Here is a 25792-nt window from a genome sequence, read left to right as displayed (position 1 = left end):
AGATGAACAGAGATGAGAAGCCGGCAAAAGAGACTGATAAGAAAAAGTCAGAACTCTCAGAGGGCCAAGAGCATCTGTCAAAACTCAAAGAACTGCCCACGTATTTTTGCATTTCACATATGTAATTTACCTCTAAAAATTGTAAAGAAATCCTGAACCCTATTTAGTATTTTTGGGTTTTTTCTGGTGGTATGGGTTTAACAAATTCTGGAGCTGCTTTTCATGCATTCTGAGATTGAGCAAATTGAGACAAGGGAGCCAAGTTTCACACTGTTAAGAAAAGCAACTACAGAATATGTAAATGTGGGAGAGCAGGATGTACTTTGTGATCTTGAACTGAAACATGAGGTATCAGTACTAACTTATGGCTTTATAACACACACATGTGTGCGAGCCTGCACAAGAGGGCAAACATGACCTCTTTATAAAAGTTTGGATTTGTTTTATGCTACACTTTTACCTCAATTTGCTCCTTAACTCCTCCTAAAAAAATATGTGCTGTACCAAGGAAAACCTAGCACAGTACTGGCATCCTTTATAGGTCTCTGCCTAGCTCTTACCTCCTTTCATGAAAAAGATTCTGTGCTATTAAAGTAAGATTAAGATTGTCAAAATATATAAAAGTAAAAACTGTTAGGAAAAATAACAGGAAAGCATCATTAAAAAGAATAAGTACACCACTCAATTTCTGGCAAACCTAATAGACTTAAAAATTAGAACCTGAGTAATATGAATAATATAATTAATAAAACTGGATTATTTCAAGTACATTTAGTATTAAAACATAAGACAAGTCAGGGAACAATTATAAAAATGGGTATTTTGGGCAAAAGACAATCCGAAAAACTCAAACTTAAAAAAAGTTTCTAATGATCATATTAGTGTAATAAAGTTCATAAAAGCAGAAATTAACAACAAAAACCTAAACAATTTAAAAAAGCATTCCATGGCCAAATATAAAAATAAAGTATCCAAAATAACATGTTCCAAACTGTTTAGAAAACAAAACAGAACATGAATTTACAAGATGCAGCCAAAGCCCACTGGAAGAAACTTCATATTCTCAAATGTATTCATTATCTAGATGTAAGAGCTAAAACCATAAAATTTCTAAGAAAAAAACCACAGAGTTGATGATCGTGGGTTAGATAATGACTTCTTGGTTATGACATCAAAACACAAGTGACAAAAGAAAAAATAACTGGACTTCATCAAAATCAAAACTTTTGTGAATCAAAGGATACCTTCATGGGGCACCTGGGTGGCTCAGTCGGTTAAGCAACTGACTTCAGCTCAGGTCATGATCTCACGGTTCGTGAGTTCACGCCTTGTGTTGGGCTCTGTACGGACAGCTCAGAGCCTGGAGCCTGCTTCAGATTCTGTGTCTCCCTCTCTCCCTGTGCATCCCCCCCCCCCCCACACACACACACACTCACACTCTGTTTCCCTCTCTCTCTCTCTCAAAAATAAATAAATATTTTAAAAATATTAAAAATTAAAAAAAAGGACACCTTCAAGAAACTGAAAACCCACAGAATGGAAAAAAAATATTTGCAAATCATTGTCTGACAAGAAACTTGTATGAAGAATATATAAAGAACACTTACAAGTCAACATAAAAAGACAAAGAACCCAATTGTAAAAAGAGCAAATAATTTGAATAGACAATTTTCCAAACAAGATATACAAACAGCCAATACACACGTGAAAAAATGGTTAACATCATAGTCTTTAGGGAAATGCAAATCAAAGCCATAATGAGGTACCATTTCACACTCACTAGCATGGCTAAAATAAAAAAGACAGTAACAAATGCTGCTGCAGATGTGGAGAAATTAGAACCCTCCTACACTGCTGGTGAGAACGTAGAAGGGTGCAGTCATTTTGGAAACAATTAGGCAGCTCCTCAAAACGCTTAACACAGCACGCTGCCCAATGACCCAGCACTTCTGTTCCTAGGTATGTACCCCCAAAGAAATGAAAACATATGTCCTCACAAAAACTTACACAAGTGTGTATAGCAGCATTATTCACAGCAGTCAAAAGGGGAATAATCTAAATGTCCATCAACTGAAAAATGGAGAAACAAATGTGGTATTTCCAAACAACACACTATTCAGCTAAAACCCCTGCCACCCCCATTCATTCTTTATTTTTATTTTGGAAGAATTCAAACTTGAGAAAAGGTGTAGGAATCATATGAAGAACTCCGATAAAGTTTTCAACCAGATTTACCAATTATTAACACATAATAAGTTATAGTGAACATCTGATTTTATCAGTGCAGCATCCTCTTCCAGTAGTAACAGGATTCTTCTTTCGTGGACGACCCATTCACGTGGTTCAGGTGAGGCTTACCCTGCCTTCAACGAACCCTTTCGCCCCACGACCATTTCCAAGAGCTGACTAGGCCTTGGTGATTTCAGCTCCTATACCTCTAGCCACAGAAACTGGCTCAGGGTTATGCACTTAATCCAAAGTGAGCCAGTTAGTTAAGGTGTTAAGGAAAACTTCTCCTGGTTCAACTAGGAAGATGACAGTCCTAGTTGCCTATGGCCATCTTACTCACCATGTGGAGAGAGCCAGGAGAAGATGAAAGCCATGAAAAAATAAGCAGAACCAAAAGAGACAGTGCCTAGACAACAAAATTCGAGTCCCCTGGATCCAACCATACCTGAAGTTACCATATATATCTCTGTAATTCTCAATGACAAAACGAATACCTTCTTTTCATTCTTCTTTTGCTTTTTTTTCTTAGGCAAGTAAATTAGACTTTTGCCTCTTCTAACTAATAGTTTTAACTAATATAAAACTAAAACCCCAGTGGGATATTATTAGAAAAAAACTACTCTAAAATTAATAAGAATAATACATAAAATAATAGATTACAAAGTAGATGACTGTAAAAGTGACCATATTACATTTATGTAACTTCGCTTATGATCAAATAAACATCATAAATTGATGAGGGATAAAAAATACTAGGAAAACTGGTTATTTAAAAAAAAATAAATAAAGCCTCATCTCATGTTCCCCCAAATTAACTGCCCAAAGTTGTCCAAATGAAGGAGAAAGACATTAATACATACCTAGATTTTTTTCCAGCCACTGATGTCCTTCAATTAGTTGGTCAATTAAGGCAAAATAATGTGCAGCAGCTTCATCAGGCATAACCCAGCCACCTGTCACAATTTCAAACTGACCATTTTGTAGCAAACTGGAGAGAAAGTAATATAGGAGTTTACAGTAACACACAAGAAAAGTTCAAATAAAAGATTTGAAACAGCATAAACATTAGGGACAGCCCTTAAGTGTAACCAGTATTTATATTAGTTACTAAAAAAAGTTTTTTAAACCAGGGAATAAATTTCAAATTTGTGACCCTGGTGATAAAACATTCTTAGTAAAGTGTCTGTGGTGACACTCCCCCCCACCACTTCCACCCTAGGCAAAGCCACTGTAGGTCACTTTGGAAGTTCCTTTTCATAAAGTTATAATCTCCCGGACAACTTCAAAGATCCTGACGGAAACACATCTGACTTATTTCTGAATCTTGCAAAGCACCTAGCAAAGCGCTTTACTTGTGGTATATGCCGAATGAGGGTTTATTGAAGGACTGTCATTTTAAGTACTACATTTGTTTCAATACACCTATATTGAAAAAAATCAATATTTATTTTAGTCTTTCTGACACTGGTAAGTTAATCACGCAAACTACACAAAAGTAATAATAATAAAGGTAAAGCTAGTAAATATCACATGCTTCTGGGAATATAGAAAACATTATTAAGCACTTTGCTCCAAATTCGGCTAAAATGTTATCTGTATAGTTTATTTTACATTATTGAGTGAAAAGCTCTAACATTACCATTATCCGTCCATTGGGTACTCCTTTGCCATAATGCCATACAAGGTAACTAGATTCCCAGCCCTAGAGCAACTGAATTGTTACAAGATGATAGCTTCCTCCAAGGAAAAAAATGATAAATGACTAAAAATTTGAAGAAGTACCTGAAGAAGTACACAAGTCAAGAATTTAAGCAAACACCTTAAATGTCACAGACTTGTCAGTCTGCAGCACGATGGTTTGAAAAATAGTGTAAAATTTCAGAAAAAAAGCAGCAGTTTTAATAAGGATACACATCACTGGATACCTACCACTAACAGTCAAGTACCAAGCCAAATTTAGTTGAAGCAGACCAGACATAAAAGATTAACATTTTCCTATAAAGCCTATAACAGAATCCACAGCATTAACACAACATCTGATTTATTCAAACATATGCATAATCGTATAATCAGTGACAGAGTGGATAATGGACACACTTTTTTCAAAAAAAAATTTTTTTTTTCAACGTTTATTTATTTTTGGGACAGAGAGAGACAGAGCATGAACGGGGAGGGGCAGAGAGAGAGGGAGACACAGAATCAGAAACAGGCTCCAGGCTCTGAGCCATCAGCCCAGAGCCTGACGCGGGGCTCGAACTCACGGACCGCGAGATCGTGACCTGGCTGAAGTCGGACGCTTAACCGACTGCGCCACCCAGGCGCCCCTGGACACACTTTTTAAAACGGAATGAATGGGGGCGCTTTGGTGGCTCAGTCGATTAAGTGTCCAACTACAGCTCAGGCGGTGATCTCACAGCTCATGAATTCAAGCCCCACATCAGGCTCTCTGCTGTCAGTAAGGAGCCTGCTTCAGATCCTCTGTCTCCCTCTCTCTCTGCACCTCCCCACTCATGCTCTCTGTCAAAAATAAGTATTTTTTAAAAATAATAAAATAATTAGAATGAATGAATAATTCCTTGCATAAAGGTTAATCTGTATTGCCATGGGAATCACCAACTAACAATTCACATAAGAGTGTCTAAAAAAACCCAAATGTCCAGTCAAACCTCGGATTCTCATAGGCCCAAATCAAGAACTTATGGTACAGAAGCTGGAAATTAAAAAAAAAAAAAAAAAGAAAATGCATTTCTTTATGAATACAACTAAATCCAAGGCTCTTCTGACCTTTTACTGTCAAACTACTTCCAGTCAGTTCTCTTTCTTATCTTCCTGGCGACTGCCCGATTTAGCCACACTCTGGAGGCTCTGGCCCAGACCCAGGCTCTTACATCTTATGGCCAGTACTTGGAAGCCTGAGATGTCTGGACAGATTTGGGATTTAATCTCTGGCCATCAAATATAGAAGTGTGACTCCTTATCTCAGTATTCCAGTAAACAGATCTTTTGGAAAATTTCAGAAATAAATTGGCCAAACAAAGTCTTGGCTGCTTCTGAACAGAGAAGAGAAATTACAGATTAAAAAAACTAAAAGTTACAATGAAAAAAAAAAAAAATCACTCCAATGATGGAACTTTTCATCTATATCAGTTTTATTTTGCTACGTAATTCCTGTCTCATAGGCATGAATGGGCTCCAAGAAACAGCAAACTGAGCAAAGAATCACACCTACTATATACAGCAAGTAGTTTCTCAGGTGTCTTTGTAAACAATCTATCTCTTTCCCCTCCCCATGATGCCCAGATGCTACTATGATCATGTATTAATCATGTATGAAAGGTAACACAACGGTTACTTTTTTTTTTTTAATGTTTATTTTTGAGAGAGAGACACAGAGCATGAGCAGGGGAGGGGCAGAGAGAGGACGAGACACAGAATTAGAAGCAGGCTCCAAGCTCTGAGAGGTCAGCACAGAGCCTGACGTGGGGCTTGAACCCATGAACCATGAGATCATGACCTGAGCCAAGTCAGACACTTAACCGACTGAGCCTCCCAGGTGCCCCTGAACACAACGGTTACCTTAAAGACTGTCTTGTCACTTCATTCTGGGAAGGCATGGAAAGCCTCCCATGCATTAAAATGTTTTCCAGAATATTCTCACCTACTTATTTTCTTCTCTCCTATTTTTCCCAACCTGACTGGTCCCAGTGGTCCTCATGTCTCTGTTCAAATAAAACCTACCCAAAGAAGTCAGCCTGAGCACCTAACCTAAAAATACTCCCACCATACCACCACACTCCATCACACACCAGAATTACCTTGTTCATTTCCATGTCTTCTCTCTCTCCCTCCTCAGCCCCACCCACCATCAGAACACAACATAGGCTCCCAGAGAGCATGAACCAGGATATGCTGTTTTGTTCACTTTTCCACACCCAGCCCTGAGAAGCATGTTTGGCACATAAATAGGCACTCTGATAGTTGTGAGATGTAAGAGGGATGCGTAACGAGATTCTCAGCTCAGCTTTTTACAGAAAGCTTTACATTAGATGAAGCTCGGAGACATACACAAAATAAACCGGTCAGCACAGGGCCAGGTGGAAAGGAGTCTCGGAATAATTTAGGTATGAGGTGGTACGACCTAGAATACGAAAGTGGTAGGAAATATGGAAGAGGAGAGAGACAGGAGGCGTTTTCATGAAAAATCAGTGGGAATTAGGAAAGCAGGGGTGATAGAAGAAAGGATTACAGCCCACATGGCTTGGGACTGTTAATTCCTGGTGTCTGATGGTGGGGCAGTGTTAAACACACAGTGCAGTTGAGAAGAGAGGTCACTTTGTGATCATAAACGTAAATTTGGATAAGGCTGTTTGATATGACAGTGAGACATCTAAAAGGAGCTAACTGTAAAAGAAAAGTTAAGGAAAAGAGGCCGATATAAAAATTGAGCTTGAGGGGATTAAAACAAAGAGGAAACAGAGAAGGATAGGAAGTCAGGAGAAAACAATCAAAAGGAGAGTCAAGGACCAAACAGAAGGGGGAAAAAAAAATAGAGGCAATAAGAAATGTTAAAGATAAAAAGAATCTGAAACATTCTAGAAAACAGTGATGAAGTAAAACCTGCCATTCTACTTGATAAAAGCCATTTTTATAGTTAAAAAGCTATCATGTAACTGTGGCTTACTCAAAAATAGACACTTTGGTGGGTCAGACTATAAAGCTATGAAATCTATTTTTACAGTATTTATACCATTGGGACGACCGTGGCTCAGTCAGTTAAGCGTCCCATTCTTGACTTTGGCGCAGGTCATGATCTCATGATTCAGTTTGTGAGATCAAGCTCCGCGTCAGGCTCTGTGCTGAGTGTGCAGCCTGCTTGGGATCTTCTCTCTCCCTCCACTTCTCCCCTGCTCATACTCGTACTCTCTCTCACTCTCAACATAAATAAACATTAAAAAAATAAAATATTTATACTATTAAAATAGCAGATTAAATAAGTGGAAAAGAATGGGACATAGTTTTATTTATAAAAACTTCAATCTTGTGGCTAGAACCCACAAACCAAGAGATCATGACTTGAGCCAAAACCAAGAGTCGATGCTTAACCGACTGAGCCACACAGCCTCCCCCCCCCCCCAAAATGTATATAAGCAATAACAGGAAAATAACAGGAAAGCTATGTTAGCCTACAAAAAAGTGCCATATTTAAAACTGCCACTGTTAGCAACATAATGAAAATAAAATTAAGATGGACCGCAACTGTACATTTGAGACTTTAATAATTTTTTAATCACATAACAGGAAATACCTATAACTACAGAAAAAGTTACTTAGAAAAAATACAGGTGCTTCCAATTTCCATATACTCCATATTCAACAAGCATCACCTGAGCTATTTCGCTGCACTAGGAGAATACAAAATCAAAAAAGACATGCTCCCTCCATAGGATCTATTGCTTAGTTTCTGCCAAGAAACTGGCTTTTGGCAAGTTTTTTACGTGTACAATTTTTCCTCATATTTCCTAATAAACATGAGATATAGAAGCAAAAGTGAAAAGACAGGAAAAGGGAAGGAAAGAAAATATATACGCACAGCAAATCTAGAAAACAGGAAACCAGGCACTAACTTTCAAAATTAACTTTCAAAATCAAAACACTCCTGTTTCACTCTTTTAAATGGCTGACTTGTAACTACTGGTAACGGCATCACACATTTCTATGTTTCTACCATTTCATTGCTTGGGAATTTGGTATAAAAAGCTTAACTAAATAACTGATCAAAATTAGGCTCACTTTGCCTAAGATGTAGAATTTACACTTAAGAATGTACTTGCCAAGCACATGAAGCTGCAAATCATTTTCTCTGAGTGTCACTTTTTCCCTATGTAGGCTCATCACACATTTGGAATTTGGTCACACACAGAAGGATAGACTCAAAGAGCTTTTTTCCCTAATGGGGAAATTGTTACAGATAACTTAGTAGTAAAAAATGCATCATTTAGCAAGCTTCAAAGAATCACAAATTAATTTCACATGAGAAAACGAGTTGAATTTGTAATCATACATCTGGGGAAATATGAAATAATACAAGATGATGTACAGGGATTCATTCTTAAATAAAAATTTAGTTAACTGGAAAATTCAAAAAGATGGAGGCTCCCGATGAATCAATTAATACCCTAAAAACATTTGCTTATCATTTGCTTGATTCATATGCCTTTCATGGGAAGTACCTAATAAGAAAAGTAAAATCTGTTTTAAGATTCCTCATATAGAAATAATTGGGGAAATTCGTCATATACTTGTCAATATTGTTGATGCCTGTCTTTAAAGATTTAGTACACGAGGCACAAATGGCAAATGAGTTATCTCCCATCATTTCTTCCTCACTTCATTCCAGCCATACTCCTTCTTTTAGTTAACTGTCTGTGCAATCTTTCTTCCTGGAATAACACCACCTCCCCCCAGAAACCATCTACCTCACTGGCTCTTACAGATCCACTGGGAGCCCGTCGTAGCCACCATATCCCATCCCACCTAAATTGTTATCTTTCATGAAAACCCTAAAATTTCTTTCATAGCATTTATCACAAAATCTAATTACACACTGTCTGTTTACTGTCTTTCTCCCTCAACAGACTGTAGGCTCCATGAAGGCAGGAGTCTCCTCCAGTTTGGTCAATATTTACCCCTCAGGGTTCCTTTTAGAAAAGGGTACCAAGACCTCATAAGACAAGTGAACAAAGAATGTGAAGCGTTTATTTCAGAAATTCTTGGCTCCCCAAACTGAAAAGAAATTTAGTCTCACTCAGAAGGAAGTGCAAATTACAACTTCAATGAGATGCCACGTTTACTCATCACACTGGAAACATCAAAATGTTGTGTGTGACGTCACACTATGACATCAAGGATGTATGGACATAGGTATTGTCACATATTGCTGGCAATAACTATCAAATTTTAAAATGCATATATACTTCTGTATATTCATATTCATTAAAATATTCATATTCATTAAAAAAAGTCAGGAAGTATTTTAAAGTATAAAAATAAACAAAAGCATTATGTACACTACATATGAAGATACATTCCATGCATTCACAAAAGACCAGAAATAAAACTACATGGGCATCCATTGCAAAGAGTTAAACAAATTAAGGTCCACTGATAATATAGATTTTTATACCATCTTTAAAAAAGGGGCTCTTCAGAAGCACCTAGGTGGCTCAGTCAGTTAAGCATCTGACTTTATCTCAGGTCATGATCTCGCAGTTCATGAGTTTAAGCTCCACGTTGGGCTCTGTGCTGACAGCTCAGAGCCTGGATCCTGCTTCGGATTCTGTGTCTCCCTCTCTCTCTGCTTCTCCCCCAGTCACATTCTGTCTCTCTCTCTCAGAAATAAACATTAAGAAAAATTTTTAATAAATAAACAAACATAAAAAAAGAGGGGGGAGGGTGGGCTCTTCTCTCCTGGAAGGTTCTCCAAGATATTAAGGTTAAAAAGCATGGTACATACACAAAAATAAACTCAAAATGGATGAAAGCCCTAAATGTGAGACAGGAAATCATCAAAATCCTACAGAAGAAAGCAGGCAACAACCTCTTTGACCTCAACCACAGCAATTTCTTACTCGACACATCTCCAAAGGCAAGAGAATTAAAAGCAAAAGTGAACTACTGGGGCCTCATCAAGATAAAAAGTTTCTGCACTGCAAAGGAAACAAACAACAAAACTGAAAGGCAACCAACAGAATGGGAAAAGATATTTGCAAATGACATATCAGATAAAGGGCTAGTATCCAAAATCTATAAGGAACTTACCAAACTCAACACCCAAAAAACAAATAACCCAGTGAAGAAATGGGCAGAAGACATAAATAGACATTTTTCCAAAGAAGACATCCAGATGGCCAATAGATACATAAAAAGATGCTCAACATCACTCATCATTAGGGAAATATAAATCAAAGCCAAACTGAGATACCACCTCATGCCAGTCAAAGCAGTTAAAATGAACAAATCAGGGGACTATAGATGCTGGCGAGGATGTGGAGAAATGGGAACCCTCTTGCACTGTTGGTGGGAATACAAACTGATGCAGCTACTCTGGAAAACAGTGTGGAGGTTCCTCAAAAAATTAAAAATAGATCTACCCTATGTATGACCCAGCAATAGCACTGCTAGGAATTTACCTAAGGGGGATACAGGAGTGCTGATGCACAGGGGCACTTGTACCCCAATGTTTACAGCAGCACTTTCAACAATAGCCAAATTATGGAAAGAGCCTAAATGTCCATCAACTGATGAATGGATAAAGAAGACGTGGTTTATGCATAAAATGGAATACACTTGGCAATGAGAAAGAATGAAATCATGCCATTTGCACCAGTGTGGATGGAACTGGAAGGTATCATTATGCTAAGTGAAATAAGTCAGAGAAGGACAGATATCATATGTTTTCACTCATATGTGGATCTTGAGAAACTCAACAGAAGACCATCAGGAAAGAGGAAGGGGAAAATAGTTACAAACACAGAGGGAGGGAGGCAAACCACAAGAGACTCCTAAATACAGAGAACAAACTGAGGGTGGATGCGGGGCGGGGGAGAGGGAAAATGGGTGCTGGGCATTGAGGAGGGCACTTGTTGAGATGAGCACCAGGTGTTGTTCGTAAGCCAATCTGACAATAAATTATATTCATAAAAATTTTTTTAAAAAAGCATGGTACAATACACATTAGTATGGAAATTAAAAATAGAAACAAAACAAATAAAAAAAAACCCACAGCAAATAGATTCTGATGAGGATGCAAAGTAACTGGAAACCTTGTACATTATGGGTAGCAATGTAAAATGGTGCAATTGCTGTGGGAAACAACACGGGGGTCCTGTAAAAATTTAAACATAGGATTACTACATGATCCAGTAATTCCACTGCTGGATAGATACACAAAAGAATTAAAAGCAGGGACCTGAACAGATATTTGTATACTTATGCTCATAGCAGTATTATTCACAAGAGCCAAAAGGTAGAAATAACCCAGGGGTGCCTGGGTGGCTCAGTCAGTTAAGCATCTGACTCTTAGTGGCTCAGGTCATGATCTCATGGTTCCTAAGTTCCAGCCCTGCGCTGGGCTCTGTGCTATTTGTGCAGAGCCTGCTTGGGATTCACTCTATCCCTCTCTCTCTCTCAAAATAAGATAAACTTAAAAAAAGAAAAAAGAAAAGAACAGAAAGAAACTACCCAAATGTCCTTTGATGGATGAATAGATCAACAAAATGTGGTAGATCATGCAATGAATTATCCTGATTCAGCCTTAAAAAGGAAGGGAATTCTGACACATTTCAATATGGATGAACCTTGAAGACTTTATGCTGAGTGAAGCAAAGCCAGACACAATGAGACACATACTATATGATTCCACTTATGAGGTACCTGAAGTAGGCAAACTTCTCGAAACAGAAAATAGAATGGTGGTTGCCAGGGGCTAAGGTGAAGGTGAATGGCAAGTTCTTAACAGGTACACAGTTAGTTTGAGATGATGAAAAAGTTCTAGAGAGAGAGGAAAGTTATGGCTGCACAGCAATGTGAATGGACCTAATGCTACCAAATGGTACACATAAAATCACTGAAGTGGTAAATTTTATGTTATGAATATTTTACCACAATTTAAAAAAAACTCCTAAAAAAATCGGTACAATGTGCACAGCATGCTGCCATTTGCATAATACACATGCATATGTCTTTGTACATATGTATGTATTACATATATTTTCCTGAATATCTAGAAAATAAGTTTGTTCACAGCAGCTGTGTCCCGTGGGAAGAACTAGATGACATGGAGACAGGGGTGGTTTATCTCTTACCCTTCACTATGTACCCTGCATATACTTGGACTTACATTAAAACATTAATGAAAAATTTTTCTAAACTATAAATGTGATACTCTGATTTCTCCTAAGCATTGAAAACTAACACAGCCATAGCATAAGATGGTCATGAAATTTAATTTAAGAATATTTCCCATATTAGATGGCTCAATTAATCATTTCTGTAAAGTTTTAATAAGACGATGTTCTTTATGCAAACTGGTGTAGCCACTGTGGAAAACAGTATGGAAGCTCCTGAAAAAATTAAAAATAGAACTACCCTATGACCCAGCAATTGCACGACTAAGTATTTTTACCCAAAGGATACAAAAATACTAATCCGAAGGGATACATGCACCCCGATGTTTATAGCAGCATTATCAACAATAGCCATTTATGGGAAAAGCCCAAATGTCCATAGACTGATAAGTGGATAAAGAAGAAGTGGTATAAAAAGAATGAAATCTTGCCATTTGCAACAACGTGGATAGAGCTAGAGTATCATTCTAAGTGAAATTAGTCAGAGAAAGACAAATAGTGTATGATTTCACTCATGTGGAATTTAAGAAACAAAACAAATGCTCATAGAAGGAAAAAAGAGAGAGACAAACCAAGAAACAGATTATTGGGTGTAGAGAACAAACTGATGGTTACCAGAGAGAAGATGGGTGAGGGATTGCGTTAATTAGTTGATGGGAATTAAGCACTTGTGATGAGCACTGGGTGTTGTATGTAAGTGTTGAATCACTAAATTGTGCACATGAAACTAATATTACACTGTGTGTTAGCTGCTGGAATTTAAATAAAAACTTAAAAAAATGAAAAGAAAAGAGGCTATCCTTTAAATATTTCACTGTAGAGTAAATATTACTTCATGTTCTCATTTTCCAAAATAAAATAAAATGTTCATTCAAAATGAATCAGAAAATACATAAGAGGTTAAGGAATAGAATTTAAAAATCTAAATATCTTGCTATAAATGCATTAAGGGGTCATGGTAGAGTTTTTAACCAACTTATTTTACTTAATACTATACCATGAGCAACCTATCTTTCCATGTTAATAAATAGACCTATCATTATTTTAGGGCTGCAATGTATTTTCTAAAAGACTTTTAATTGAGACAACAACACACAATATACATGTGTTTAGTCTGATCAGCTTTGACAACTGTTTACATCCCTGTAATCACCAAAACAAGATATGGACTATTTCCATTAACTCAGAGAGTTCCTTCGTGCCTCTTTCCAATCGTTTCCTACCTCAACTGCTCCCAAAGAGAAAGACATTCTTCTTACTTCATGATTTTCATCATAATAGATAAGCTGAGCTACTCTTACACTTGATAAAATAAAATCATACACTATTTACTCTTCTGCATCAGGCTTTTTTTTTTTTTTTTTGCTTTATACATTCTTTAGATTCATCCATATTACTATGCATCTCAGTAATTCATTATTTTTCATCATTGAGGAGTATTCCATTGCACAAATATGCCACAAGTTTTTCATCTATTATCTTGTTGATGGGCATTTGAAATGTTTCCAGTTTGAAGTTACTATGAAAACTTCCCTATGAAAATGTGTGAACAAGTCTTTTTGTGAACATGTTTTCATTTCTCTTAGATAAATTCCTAGGAGGGGGCTCCTAGGCCACATGATGTATGTTTAACTCTGGAAAACTCTGGTGGCTTTCAGAGAGCAGTTGTACCATTTTACATTCCCACTGGCAATAGGGCAGTTCCAATTGCTGCACCTTCCTCGTGCTGCACCTTCTTCGTCAACTCTTGGTGTTGGCAGTCTTTTTGATTTTAGCCATTCTAAAAGGTTGGGGACAGAATCTTAGAGTAGTTATAATTTGCATCTCCCTGATCACCGTACATTACCCAGCCCAAGCACACACACCTTCCTCCACACTGCTGCAGCCTCAGACACTGCGTCCAGGTGTTTGAACATGCCAAGCTCTTACTAATCCCTGGCCCATAATCACAATTCTCTTCTCATACCCTGGAATTCCTTCCCCACCCTCTGCCACCTCCTACATACCTGGCTAATTCTAACCGCCTTTCAGGTTTCAGCTTGAATACCACCACCTGCTTCAGGAAGTCTTCCAAGACCCCCTTCACGCATCCATAGAAGGAAAACACTTGATTGTGATACTGCATTTAATTATATGTCTTCCCTGCTCTGCCTTGAAGGATGGGATCAGGTCTGTCTTACTGATCACCTATATCCCTGGAGTCTAGCACAGTAAATATTTATTGAATGAAGAGTGGAGTCAATAAGGGAAGGTTTTGGAAATAAGATAAAATATTGTCTCAGCTGGGTCTTGAAAAATGAGTAATACTGAGATTAACCAGTGCACAAAAGGGGGAAAAAAACAAACAAACTCTAAGCTCAACTGACGGGCAAATTCCTAAGCAAGAAATAGCAAGAGTCTGCGGACACCCACGTGGCTCAGAAGGGCTAAGTGATGGGAGGTAAGGGTGGACAAGCAGGGAGGAATCAGCGAGCAAAAGCCAGTGTGTGCCAGATAGAGGACATAGATCTGTACCTTTTTGACACCGAAGCATCACTGAAGCATTTTAAAGCCAAGAAGGGACATGGACAAAATCATTTATTACAAGCTTAACTCCTGGTGAAATGGAGAACACCTGCAAGAGGCGCAACTAGAAACAGGAAGACCAGGTGGAGGTTTTCAGAATAGCAGGAAACGAAGAGTAATGGGGCTGGAGCTGGGATTCAGAGCACAGAAATACTAAGGAGGCACAACTCACAAGGCTTGGGGACTGACTGGATGTAGCCTGAGGGCCAGTGGAAAGGTAGAGCACACAATGGGTCAGGGCACCGGCTCCAGGTCAAGACTGCCTGGCTCTGGTCCTCATGCCATACTTACTAGCTGGAGGACCCTAGGTGCATTCCTTAACACTTCTGCCTCAGTTTCCTCATAAGGAAACCTAAGTCATCTTAATTCATAAGAAAGCTATAGGACCAACTCAGTAAATACAGGTAAATGCTTACACCATGCCTGGTATACATTAAGCACTCAGGAAGTGTTAGCTGTTAATATTATAACTAAATAGGGAAAAAAAGAAGTTGAGGTTGGAGCTTTGGATCTGGAAGCAGCCCAAACACCCAGTAATTAAAACAATAGTGTGGATGAGGCTGCAAAGTGAAGAGGAGAACAAGGGATGCCACCCCACAGGTGAGAAAAGGGACATTTAGGAAATGAGCAGAGGAAGAAACTGAGGAGATGAAAAAGGAATCCTCAGCAAAGCAGGAACAGGAACAGGAGAGAAAGAGCTCCGGGTCACAGAAGACAAAAATGGGAAGAATTTCAATGAGACTAGAGCAATCAGCGTCGCTGCTGTGAAGAGTCCTCCCAGGAGGATTGAGGAAACATCCGGTGCTGGTAGTCCCTCATGGCTTTTGCCAGTATCCACCATGTAAAGAGAAGCCACCAGCTGAAGTGACTGAGGGGTGGAAGAAAAGCAAAGCGGCCTCACTGGAAGTGAACGGGGATTGGACGAAGTGGGGAAGGAATACATACTTTTTCAAATACACATATGCTGCTGCTTCAACTATTAGCACTGAAGTTATTTTAGACACCGGTGAACTGCTTTGATTCCTTTGATGAAATGTTATGTATCTTTAGGCTCTAAACTCAATCCAAATCTGCAATTTACCTTGAACATCACAAGACACACTGTTAACTTCTCATTGCTCTGCAAATTTTACAGCAGCCTTTGGTCAAACACCATAAAATCTGACCTGTATAAAATGTATAATAAGCTAGCCTGTATAAGAACTTTTTCTAGAAACTGAAACCCAAAATGTACATCAATAAGTTAGGATTTATATTATTTAAGAATGTAATCGCAAACATTTCTCTGATTTCAATAAGCAAACAGAGGGTTAAGAAAAGAGAGTAGAAGGTTCACTTAAATATAGACCTAGGAAAAAAGATGTAAGAGAAGGGTAGAGAGATTAAAGATTTTGCATTCCTGGCAAAGCAATGAAACCCAGCAAAGTGATGAAGATAAAATATCTTCATTAACTGTAACTTCCATAACAATGCACCGATGGTACCCTTCCTCCCAGCATGTATCTGAAGCCTTATTTCATACCAAAAGGTCCACACAGGGAAGCTGGTCAAGACTCTGGTAAACACACAAACTATTCTAGGTTCTTACAACTCATGGGGCTTCTTCACTGAACACCAGTCTCAACAGCAGGAGCACATACACTGTAAAAACTGTGTTAATGTCTCAGAGCTCAGAGAGGAAAAATGAATATGTAATATGCTGGGTGCTAGTCAAAGGAAATGCTAAGGCTAATGTTTCAGCTGCTTGACTCTGAATAAGGATTCACATTTTGATGTATTATAAACATCATGCAGTATTTAACTGCATTTAGCTGAAAAATATTCAAATATGAAGCCTAAAAAGTAAAAAGAATGTTAACATACTAGTCATTTTCAAAAATAAAACAAGCATAGACAGAAAATGTGCTGATTATTTAACAGGAGGCAGTTTCTTTTAAATGCACTGGCTATGTGTTACAAGTAGGCACCATGACTATAATTGATTAAATTACACTGAATCACACACACAAAATAAAAAAGCTAGATGTTGTTTGCATGGATCTCCTTTAGTTAACTAGATTCTCATTTTTAAAAGCATGGAGCTGAATACTGCTGCCACAGGGGGTAAGAATCAAACAAGTCACTGCTAGAATAGATTATGGGATCATTTGAGTTATGTTTCTGTTAAGTTTCCACAATCAATTGGTATTCTTCAGGGACAATAAAAGCTTACATGGAACTCTGCTGGAATTAACAGGTTCTGTTCTGCAACAGCTAGCTTGCAAATTTAGGTACAGACATATAATCCATAGACTCATCTTCAAAAAGGAAAAAATAAACCATTGCATAAGCCTTATACTAGCAGTAAAAAAAAAAATTCTGTCACTACTGCCAGTTGGGACAAGCTCAGAATTTTAAATAATGAGAGCACACCTATGTATTTATTAACTTTTCCCAAAAAAACATGCATTCAGGCAAGGAGAATTAAGAATGTTATGTTTAAGTAAACAGGAAAAAGAAAATGCTATTACCCTCTTTCCACAGATAAATGTAATAAATAAGTAAAAGTGAATGATTATAACAAGAAGGGAGAAAACTGTACCAAAGCTTGACCAGAAATAAAACTCGTTTGCCCTATTGTTGCCATAAAGCAATACATTCTTCAAGCAAAATGATATCATTAAGATCAGGCCTATATTCCAGAATATTTCCCATTGCCAAAACAGCATCTCTCAAAGGAAGGTTAAGACAAAAGACTGAACATTAGATTCTAATGTGCATTCCCACTCCCAACATCTTACCATTCTCTCTTCTTAGTATTAGGTTGAATCACGTGAAACTGACATTTTCGTACATCAAAAATGGTACAATTTTGGCAATATCATACAGTTCAACCTAACTAAAATGGCCAAGAGAAAAGAAAAAGGGATAGAAACTTGCATCCAGATAGAATCAGGTAAAGGGGACTACCCTCATGCCATAAAACTGGTGGCATTTCTGACATACTGTGGAGGTGAAAGAAAGAATTCAAGTACAGACTTGCAATTGCCCTGCAAGAGAAACCAACGAGGAGTCCCGAATCATGAAGAGAAAAGACTCAGAGAGAAATGGGCAACAGCCCCTAAGTGGGAGGGCCAAGGACTGAAGCAAAGCTGAATCCTGGGACAGACACTAATCACAGTCTTCATGCTTCTCTCTTTGGGCTCTTCCTACAGAAGTCTCTCCACCCCAAGGTCTTTACTGCTACAGAGGATGGCTTCCTAATACAGCCACACTGGGAGGAACCAAGCATGGCCTCACTTTACCAAAAGCAGCAGGCAGCAAGCCCAGTTTCCTTCAGACTTGGCTGGACTCTTCCCTACACTCTTATGAAGCAGAACCTTCAGACAGGCCAAAGCTCTTACTTGGCTTACAGGTCATATTAAAAAAAAAAAAAAAAAATGCTACATGAAGAAAGTCAATCCTAGGCTGCGCAAAGAGCAGACACTTCATAAATTTCTCCATCTTCCCACAGTCCCAGCTCGTCTCTTCCCCTCGGCTAGTGTTGCTCACATCAAGGACATATTTTCCAGCTGCTGGGCCCCTGATGTTCATGCAGCCTTTCAGAATCCAGCTCTCCAACAAAGGATATGAGCAGGGGGAAATACATCAGCTAGCTTTCTTGTTTGCAAGCAACACCTGCTGGCTCTGGAGAGCAACTGCATTAAGAGACTCTCCTGGGCACGCAAAACGAAGGACTAAAAGTCCAGGCTTAACGAAGGGCTGGAAGAAAATGAGAGGCCGTGCTACAGGGATCACAGGGACCATGTCACGGATGGGAAGAGTCTTGGGAATGCACCAGTGCCGTGAGGGATGGCCTGCAACCTTCCCTCCGTGTCTGCTTCCCCTGCTTCCATCTGTCACACTGGCTTCACTCTCCGAAGATTCAGATCCTAGGAAATATTATACTGATCAGCTGAGCTCAGGTCATAGCTGGTCTGTCTGACCTGAGGCAGGAAGATGGAGAGTCTGACTTACGTGTGTGACAGACCATTTCCCAAAAGGAAACCAGGTGGAATGGATGCCGGCCAGCCATTTTAACCAACACCCACCACAAGGAAACAAAGTAGTCAGAACAGGAAGGAACTGGAAGCCTGCTACACTCTCTGTTTTGGGACAAATTCCAGGTGTGGACACATCTGTTATTGCTCAAGAATGAATAAAAAGGAGGAAAATACTTGGACTTACAGGGTGCAATGTAAAGAATGCAGAAGGGCAAAAAACAAGCAAACAAAAACAGTTAAAACCAAGCATTCAAAGCCAGAAAAGAACACCTTCCATACCACAAAGAACTGAACCTGAGAGAGGAAAAAAAGAAACCTTAAGAAAAATCTCCCAAACACAGGAAATATAACAAAGAAATAAAAAATGCATGTGCAGAAGACTCAGTAACCAGAAAATTTAATCCTAAAACAAAGGAAATAAAAACAGTAAGTAATAAGAGCAGAAAACATAAACTGAAGATGTCTGAACTGATATATGGAAAAGTTAATAGTAAGTTATACACATACCTAGATACACGGTGAAAGTTTAGAATTTTATGGATAAAACTTTTAAAATCCTAAAAACATCTGAGCAGGGAAGTGATGGGGGGGACGGGGAAGGTTAACTTCATTGAAGCAATACATTAAAAAGGTTTTTTTAATAAAACATTAATTTTATAGTTAAATGCTTTTATTAAAAGATGAAGACTAGGGGCGCCTGGGTGGCTCAGTCGGTTAAGCGTCTGACTCTTGATGTCGGCTCAGGGCACAATCTCACAGTTCATGAGATCGAGACCCATGTTAGGCTCCGCACTGACAGTGCAGAGCCTGCTTGGGATTCTCTCTCTCTCCCTCTCTCTCTGTCCCTCTCCTGTGCACACACATGCACGCTCTCTCAAAATAAATAAATAAATAAATAAACATTACAAAAAATAAGATGAAGACTCTCATGATGACTTCAAAACTAAAAACTATATTCAGTGTCCAAGAGAAATACTCAGAGTGACAAATAAACGTTAAAGTAACAAGAGCTTTCAATAGTTATTAAGGACTTAGAATATGCCAGGCATTGTCCTAAGCATTTATTTCTATTCATCCAATCCTTGAAAAAAACCAAGAGGTCTCAATATTATCTCCACTTGACAAATGAAGAAAATAAGGCCCACAAAAGTTAAGTAATATGCCCAAAGTTCACACAGTAGATGGGAGTGCCAGGACTTGAATCCAGGTAGCCTCATTCCAGTGACCAGCCATTTGAACTACCACTCTAAAGTGCCTGTTTTTAAGGAAAAAGGGCAGCACAAATCAGGTAAATCTAAACAACTACAAGTGACTGGTAGTAATAGCACTTTAGTTCTTAAATGGAGAAAAGATAGTTATTTGTCAATGGTGAAAGATACAATTTACAATCAAGAAGAAAGAAATACTCAGCCCAAGAGTACCCAAACCTCATAGTAACTGGCCCACAGTAGGTGTTCAGAAAGAGCTGTAGAATGAACGAACAAATGAGCTAATAAGCCAACAAAAGATCAGGCATGAACCCTTAGGTACTGAATTTGAAAAATAAAACACCTAAAATAAAAGGAAGCTGACAGGGGTACAGTGGCAAAAAATAGGTATAGTTCCTTACGTGAAAAATTTTTTGTTTCAAAAACAAAAATGTGTTCCAAAGTGATTGATTAGGGAACAAATTTTGTATTGCTTAAGTGAAATTTTGTCCCTGAGAAACAGTAAGTGAAGGAGGCATAAAACTGCACCTAGCTGAACGCATTCACATAGGAATACGTAACTAACTCTAACTCTCTCTCTCTCTCTCTCTCTCTCTCTCTCTCTCTCTCTCCCCAAGGTCTACCAGCTACCTCAGTCCACTGTCTTCATACCCATGCGCATATGCTGAACAACTTCTGATCAGATTTCAGATAACTCACTTTCTACCACTTTGCACCAACTCACAATGTGTACCCTTGCTGACACCCGTGTCCACAAGCAAGCTTTACGTCTTTTATTGTAGTATTATGTATTTCTTAATCATCTAACATACATAAAACTCTACTAGCATCTTTATTAGGTTCCCATCTTTTGTGTGTGCATGTCACTAACAAAGTTTTTGAGTGCTGCACCCTATCAAAAAAAGTCTGATGGATAATGATAGAAAACCAATTCCCTCCAAATTATCTTTAAATGTTTATGTCAATTTCCATCAAAGCCACTTTTTTTTTCCCTTCGGTAGGGCAGGAAGATTTTAATAATTAATTCTAAAACTCTTTGGGAAAATGAAGTGGTCACTCATTAGAAGAATTTTTCAGTAAAGAAAGAGGAGATTTTTAACTGTCAATGAAGCATATCAAACCAGTTGCAAACAGAAAAGTCCATGAAAGAGGTCAGGAAGCCCAGAAATCAGCGCATATTTAAAGACAATAAAGATGGCACATCAAATCAGTAGGAAAAAACCGGGACATTTTAGATCTTAGGAAAGCGGCAGAGCACAGCATGGGAGGGAAACCTGTGGGGCTGGACAGTCTGCACCAGATAGCACACCAGCACGGCACGTCCCAGCTGGGTGACCCTGGACGACCAGTGTCTCTATCTGTAAAATGAGGACAGTCATTGTACCTACTTCACAGGACCGCTGCAAGGATTATCCGTTATCATTTGTGAAGTATCAGAACAGGCGCTAAAACAGTGAGCGCTGTACATGTGATACTAAATAAAAGAAAGCAATGCATGCTAAGATAATCTTTATACTCTTGGGAGCAGAGAGGAGGGAGGCAGGGGGATCAGAACCTCCCACCATACCATATTAAAAAGATAAATTTCAGGATTTTAAAAAGTGAATGATAAAAAGTTAAACTGGGTGGAAAAAAAGGACTCTTCCTCTGATCTCTAGATTGGGAAAAACCTTTTAAAATATGACATTAAAGCTATTAAGAAAACAGATTGGTATGTTTGATTAAAATAAAATGTTTAAAGCATGTATATGAAATGCTAAAATTTAAGAAAATAACTTGAGAAAAAATAAGGGTTAACGCATGTGTGTACAAACTTACAAATCAGTAAGAAGGAAAGTATACCATCAAGCAATTCACAAAAAACTTTGCCTGTACATATGAGAAAGTACATAACATTATCAGTAATCAAATTTTCAAATTAAAATATTTCAGCCACCATCAGGGCACCTGGGTGGCTCACTGGGCTCAGGTCATGATCTCACGGTTCATGAGTTTGAGCCTCCCATGAGGCTCTGTGCTGACAGCTCAGAGCCTGGAGCCTGCTTCGGATTCTGTGTCTCCCTCTCTCTCTGACCCTCCCCCGCTCACCTTCTCTCTCACTCTCTCTTAAAGATGAATAAACCTTAAAAAAATTTTTAAATATTTCAACCACAAAATTGGTCAAAGTTTTAGAAAAAAAATATATTGGTGGCCAAAAGGCAGAGACACTGGTACATGGAAACAATCTTTCCAGGGGTCACTTTGATTATATGCTTCAAAAAGCATTTAAAATATTAAGCCCCTTTGACCTAGTAATTCAATTTCTGGGACAGAGTTAGAACATTAGGATTTCAATAGAACAGTTTCAAGTCACTTTTCCACAGATGAAGCAGAATCAAAGAAAAAAAAGATTTGGAGAAATATTTCAAGTTTCAGACAGAAGGCTAAGAATTTTCATCCTCTAAAAATTCAACACGTGTTTCACTGTATAATTAATTAATATTACCAAATTGCAAAAAAAAAAAAATCTTGAAACAAACCTTTTAACAGCATCCTTCTTCGGCTTATCTATAGTATCCCACCACTTTGAAAGGTAAGAAATCTCAGACCACATAAATTTCCTCCGTGAGTCTTCTTTCAGCTTGATGACCATGTTATTAAAAATATACTGAGTCATCTCTCTAAAGTAGTCATCAAAAGTCTTCAACCAACCTAAATCAAAACACAAATATACAACAAAGGTCTGATTCATATGTCTGATTTCAACTCAGTCACATTCCATTACATGACCTTTGGATGCCCTTAGATGTTTCATTCATATGAAGACACATTTACAAATTTCACAAATATTTCAAGTAGTGAATTTCAAGTAGTGAAATTCCATTTGAATGCACATGACACTCAAAAAGACACTAATGCTACAATAACAAAAATACCCTGAAATCTGTACAAAGTCAGAAAGAAATGAGAAAAATGAGACAAATGACCTGAGGAAAAAAAGCATTTATTTATGCATGATAATTATAGTACCTGATTTGATTATGTATAATTTATCTCTAATGCAAGGAATTTGTCTTCATTTTAAAAACCTGAACAGCGTTAACAAGTTGGCAGTACTGTTCTCATCATATGGAATTAAGAGTGTATCCTTTCATACCACATCTGAAATTCTCTCCCCATTTTAGTAAGTGAAACTAAGAAAATCGTAAGTACAAACTATATCTAAAAGCCAGCAGCAAAGCAATAAGGTAATTAACAGCACTATTATGAATACAGAGAAGTAGAATTCTGCCAAGCACAGGCATTAGTTTCCAAAGGCTGCAAATTACTCCATTTTTTGGAAGCACAGACTGACACTAATAAAACAACACAAGTGTATATGAAGTCTTTTTCAAAAGAAAATTGTAGATGTTAATGACTTAATTCTACGACTTTTCCTCCTTCTCAAATACCCTGGAAACTTTATCTAAAGATATTTGCAATTTCACTATAAAGAAACCTTTTTAACAAGACCCACAAGTCTAAGCATAGCCCTATCTGGCAGAGTATTAAAGCAACATGATAAGCGGCTGAGGCATACACAGTTACCAATTCTATCTACTAGCCAAGTGGATCCTCCAAGAACAACCTCTTATCTATGAAATCTTACAGAGATAGAGGTGTTCTACACATCCAGGCTAAACTACCACTCTATTTATTTCCAAAACTCAAACATGTGGGAGGACTAAAATATAAGGAGTCAACTGGTTATTTCTTTTGTCTATAATTAAGTTAATATTTGAAGTACAGTATACTGACTGAAAAAAAATGAAAATCTGCTAGGGCAGAGAAGACAATACAAGTATTTTGACAATACAAGCATGAGCTTCCGAAAAGGGCATTGCTACTCTGACTGTATTTCTCCCTTCTGCTTTAACTAAAATCTATCGATCTATTCATTCTAGAGTTATTTACTGAGCATGTACAAAGCGACAAGTATGAAACTAGAAGCCAAACAGGAAGGCAGTGGAAAATTGTCTTTACAGGACTTTCTTGATCTGGGGCACTTTCAAGTCACCAAAGAAGGGTACCTGGATAATTCAACTTTTCCATGCTAAAAAGCCTGCACCTATAGAAAATTCAAAGATATCTCATGAAACAATGGTCTGCAAAGAATCCCATCTTGCTTGAGGAAGGTACAAACCTGGACTCCTGTCCCAGCGCATGAAGCCAAGATCCACATCTGGATTCCCAGGGACAGGCAAAGAAAATCCAACCTACCCCTAAATGGGAATGTTCAAACTTTCTGCTGACCATGCCAAGAGAAAAAAACATCAAGTGCTCAGACATGAGCCCAGGATATAATATAGCACTTGATAAAGATTAGTTGCTATCGTCGTCGTCATCATCATCATCATCATCATCATCATCATGTTTTTAATTGCCCCGTCCCCATCTCTATAATTGAAGCAGGTAAAAAAGGAAATAAAAGACATTTTTAACATGTAAGTTTTGAAAAGGATACCTTTATTTAGAATGTTTACACAAATTGTTCCACGTCTTAAACATACTGGTTACCCAAAATTATTGTTTGCAAAGAATTAATTCTATGCCCGTTGTAGGCTGAATTGTGTCCCCTCAACATGCCTACGTTGAAATCCTAAACCTTAGTACCTCAGAATGTGACTATATCTGGAGACAGGGTCTTTAAAGAGGTGATTAAGGTATAATAAAGTCATGAGGGTGCGCCCTACTCCAATATGCCCTTGTAAGGACAAGCAGATAGACACAGACACACACAGAGGAAAGATAGAGGAGAGAGACCTTCAGAAGAAACCAGCACTGCCACCTCCTCGATTTTGGACTTGCAGCTTCCAGAACTGTAAGGAAATAAGCCACCCAGTCTGCAGAACTTGGGTATGGCAGCCCTAGTAAACTCATATAGTCCTAGAAAAAAAATGAGTGCTGCTACCATCCCAAAAATAAAGAATGCAATGTGGGAAGAATTTTTATTTTACTAAGCACCGTCATAATATCTAATTGAATATATAAAGTACCTCCATATTGCAAGACTGAACTGAAATCAAATGCACGTAAGTGACAACAATTTCTGCCCCATGCTATTATTACTCTATATGTGCAGTAAGAACCACGTAAATTATTGAAATGGCTCTATGAGAACTACCGTCTTTAGGCAACACTCACAACTTTTACCTACATTTTTAACAAAGATCAAAACTAAGCCCTGGGGCTTAGCCTGGGTGGCGCAGTCGGTTAAGCGTCCGACTTCAGCCAGGTCATGATCTCGCGGTCCGGGAGTTCGAGCCCCGCGTCGGGCTCTGGGCTGATGGCTGGAGCCTGGAGCCTGTTTCCGATTCTGTGTCTCCCTCTCTCTCTGCCCCTCCCCCGTTCATGCTCTGTCTCTCTCTGTCCCAAAAATAAATAAAAACGTTGAAAAAAAAAATTAAAAAAAAAAAAAAACAAAAAAAAACTAAGCCCTAATCATTTGGCTACTTACTCAGTAAAAGAACTACGAACAATGGAATGACTCCAAAATCAATAACAAAACTCTAGTAACCTAACATAGAAAATGAATTTAGAAGAAATCATCTTTATGAAGATGAATAAGTAACAAGTTTTTTTTTTAAGTACAATTACTTGTTTTCATCAGTTATAATTTATTATTAGCTAAGACCCTTTCAAAGAATAGTTTATTATTGGAGTTGTCATAAAGGAATCACAGTGACTGATTAATCCATTTTGCCTTCGACACTTCATTTGCCCTTCAACATTCATGCAGGATATATGTCAAAGATATTTACATGAGCCAAAGTACATGCTCAGAGATGTCAACTTAAAAGCCTTCCATAAAGCTCATCTATAATAGACATTAATATCACTACAA

The 25792-nt window shown here is 38.1% G+C and overlaps 1 protein-coding gene across 1 annotated transcript in view; it reads right to left on the bottom strand.

Moving 5' to 3' along the window:
- Positions 1-25792, bottom strand: part of MAN2A1 (mannosidase alpha class 2A member 1) — a 166665-nt gene that overhangs the window by 103260 nt on the left and 37613 nt on the right. The window contains exons 4-5 of the mRNA XM_003981174.6: positions 22449-22620; positions 3090-3217 (exon numbers count right to left, since the gene is read on the bottom strand). Coding sequence (XP_003981223.4) covers positions 3090-3217; positions 22449-22620 — 300 coding nt within the window. The remainder of the gene's footprint in view (positions 1-3089; positions 3218-22448; positions 22621-25792) is intronic.

Source organism: Felis catus, chromosome A1 (assembly GCF_018350175.1).
Source record: "Felis catus isolate Fca126 chromosome A1, F.catus_Fca126_mat1.0, whole genome shotgun sequence".
NCBI classification, from domain to species: domain Eukaryota; kingdom Metazoa; phylum Chordata; class Mammalia; order Carnivora; family Felidae; genus Felis; species Felis catus.
Note: the sequence above shows the minus strand (reverse complement) of the source record. Positions and strands in the feature narration are given on the sequence as shown.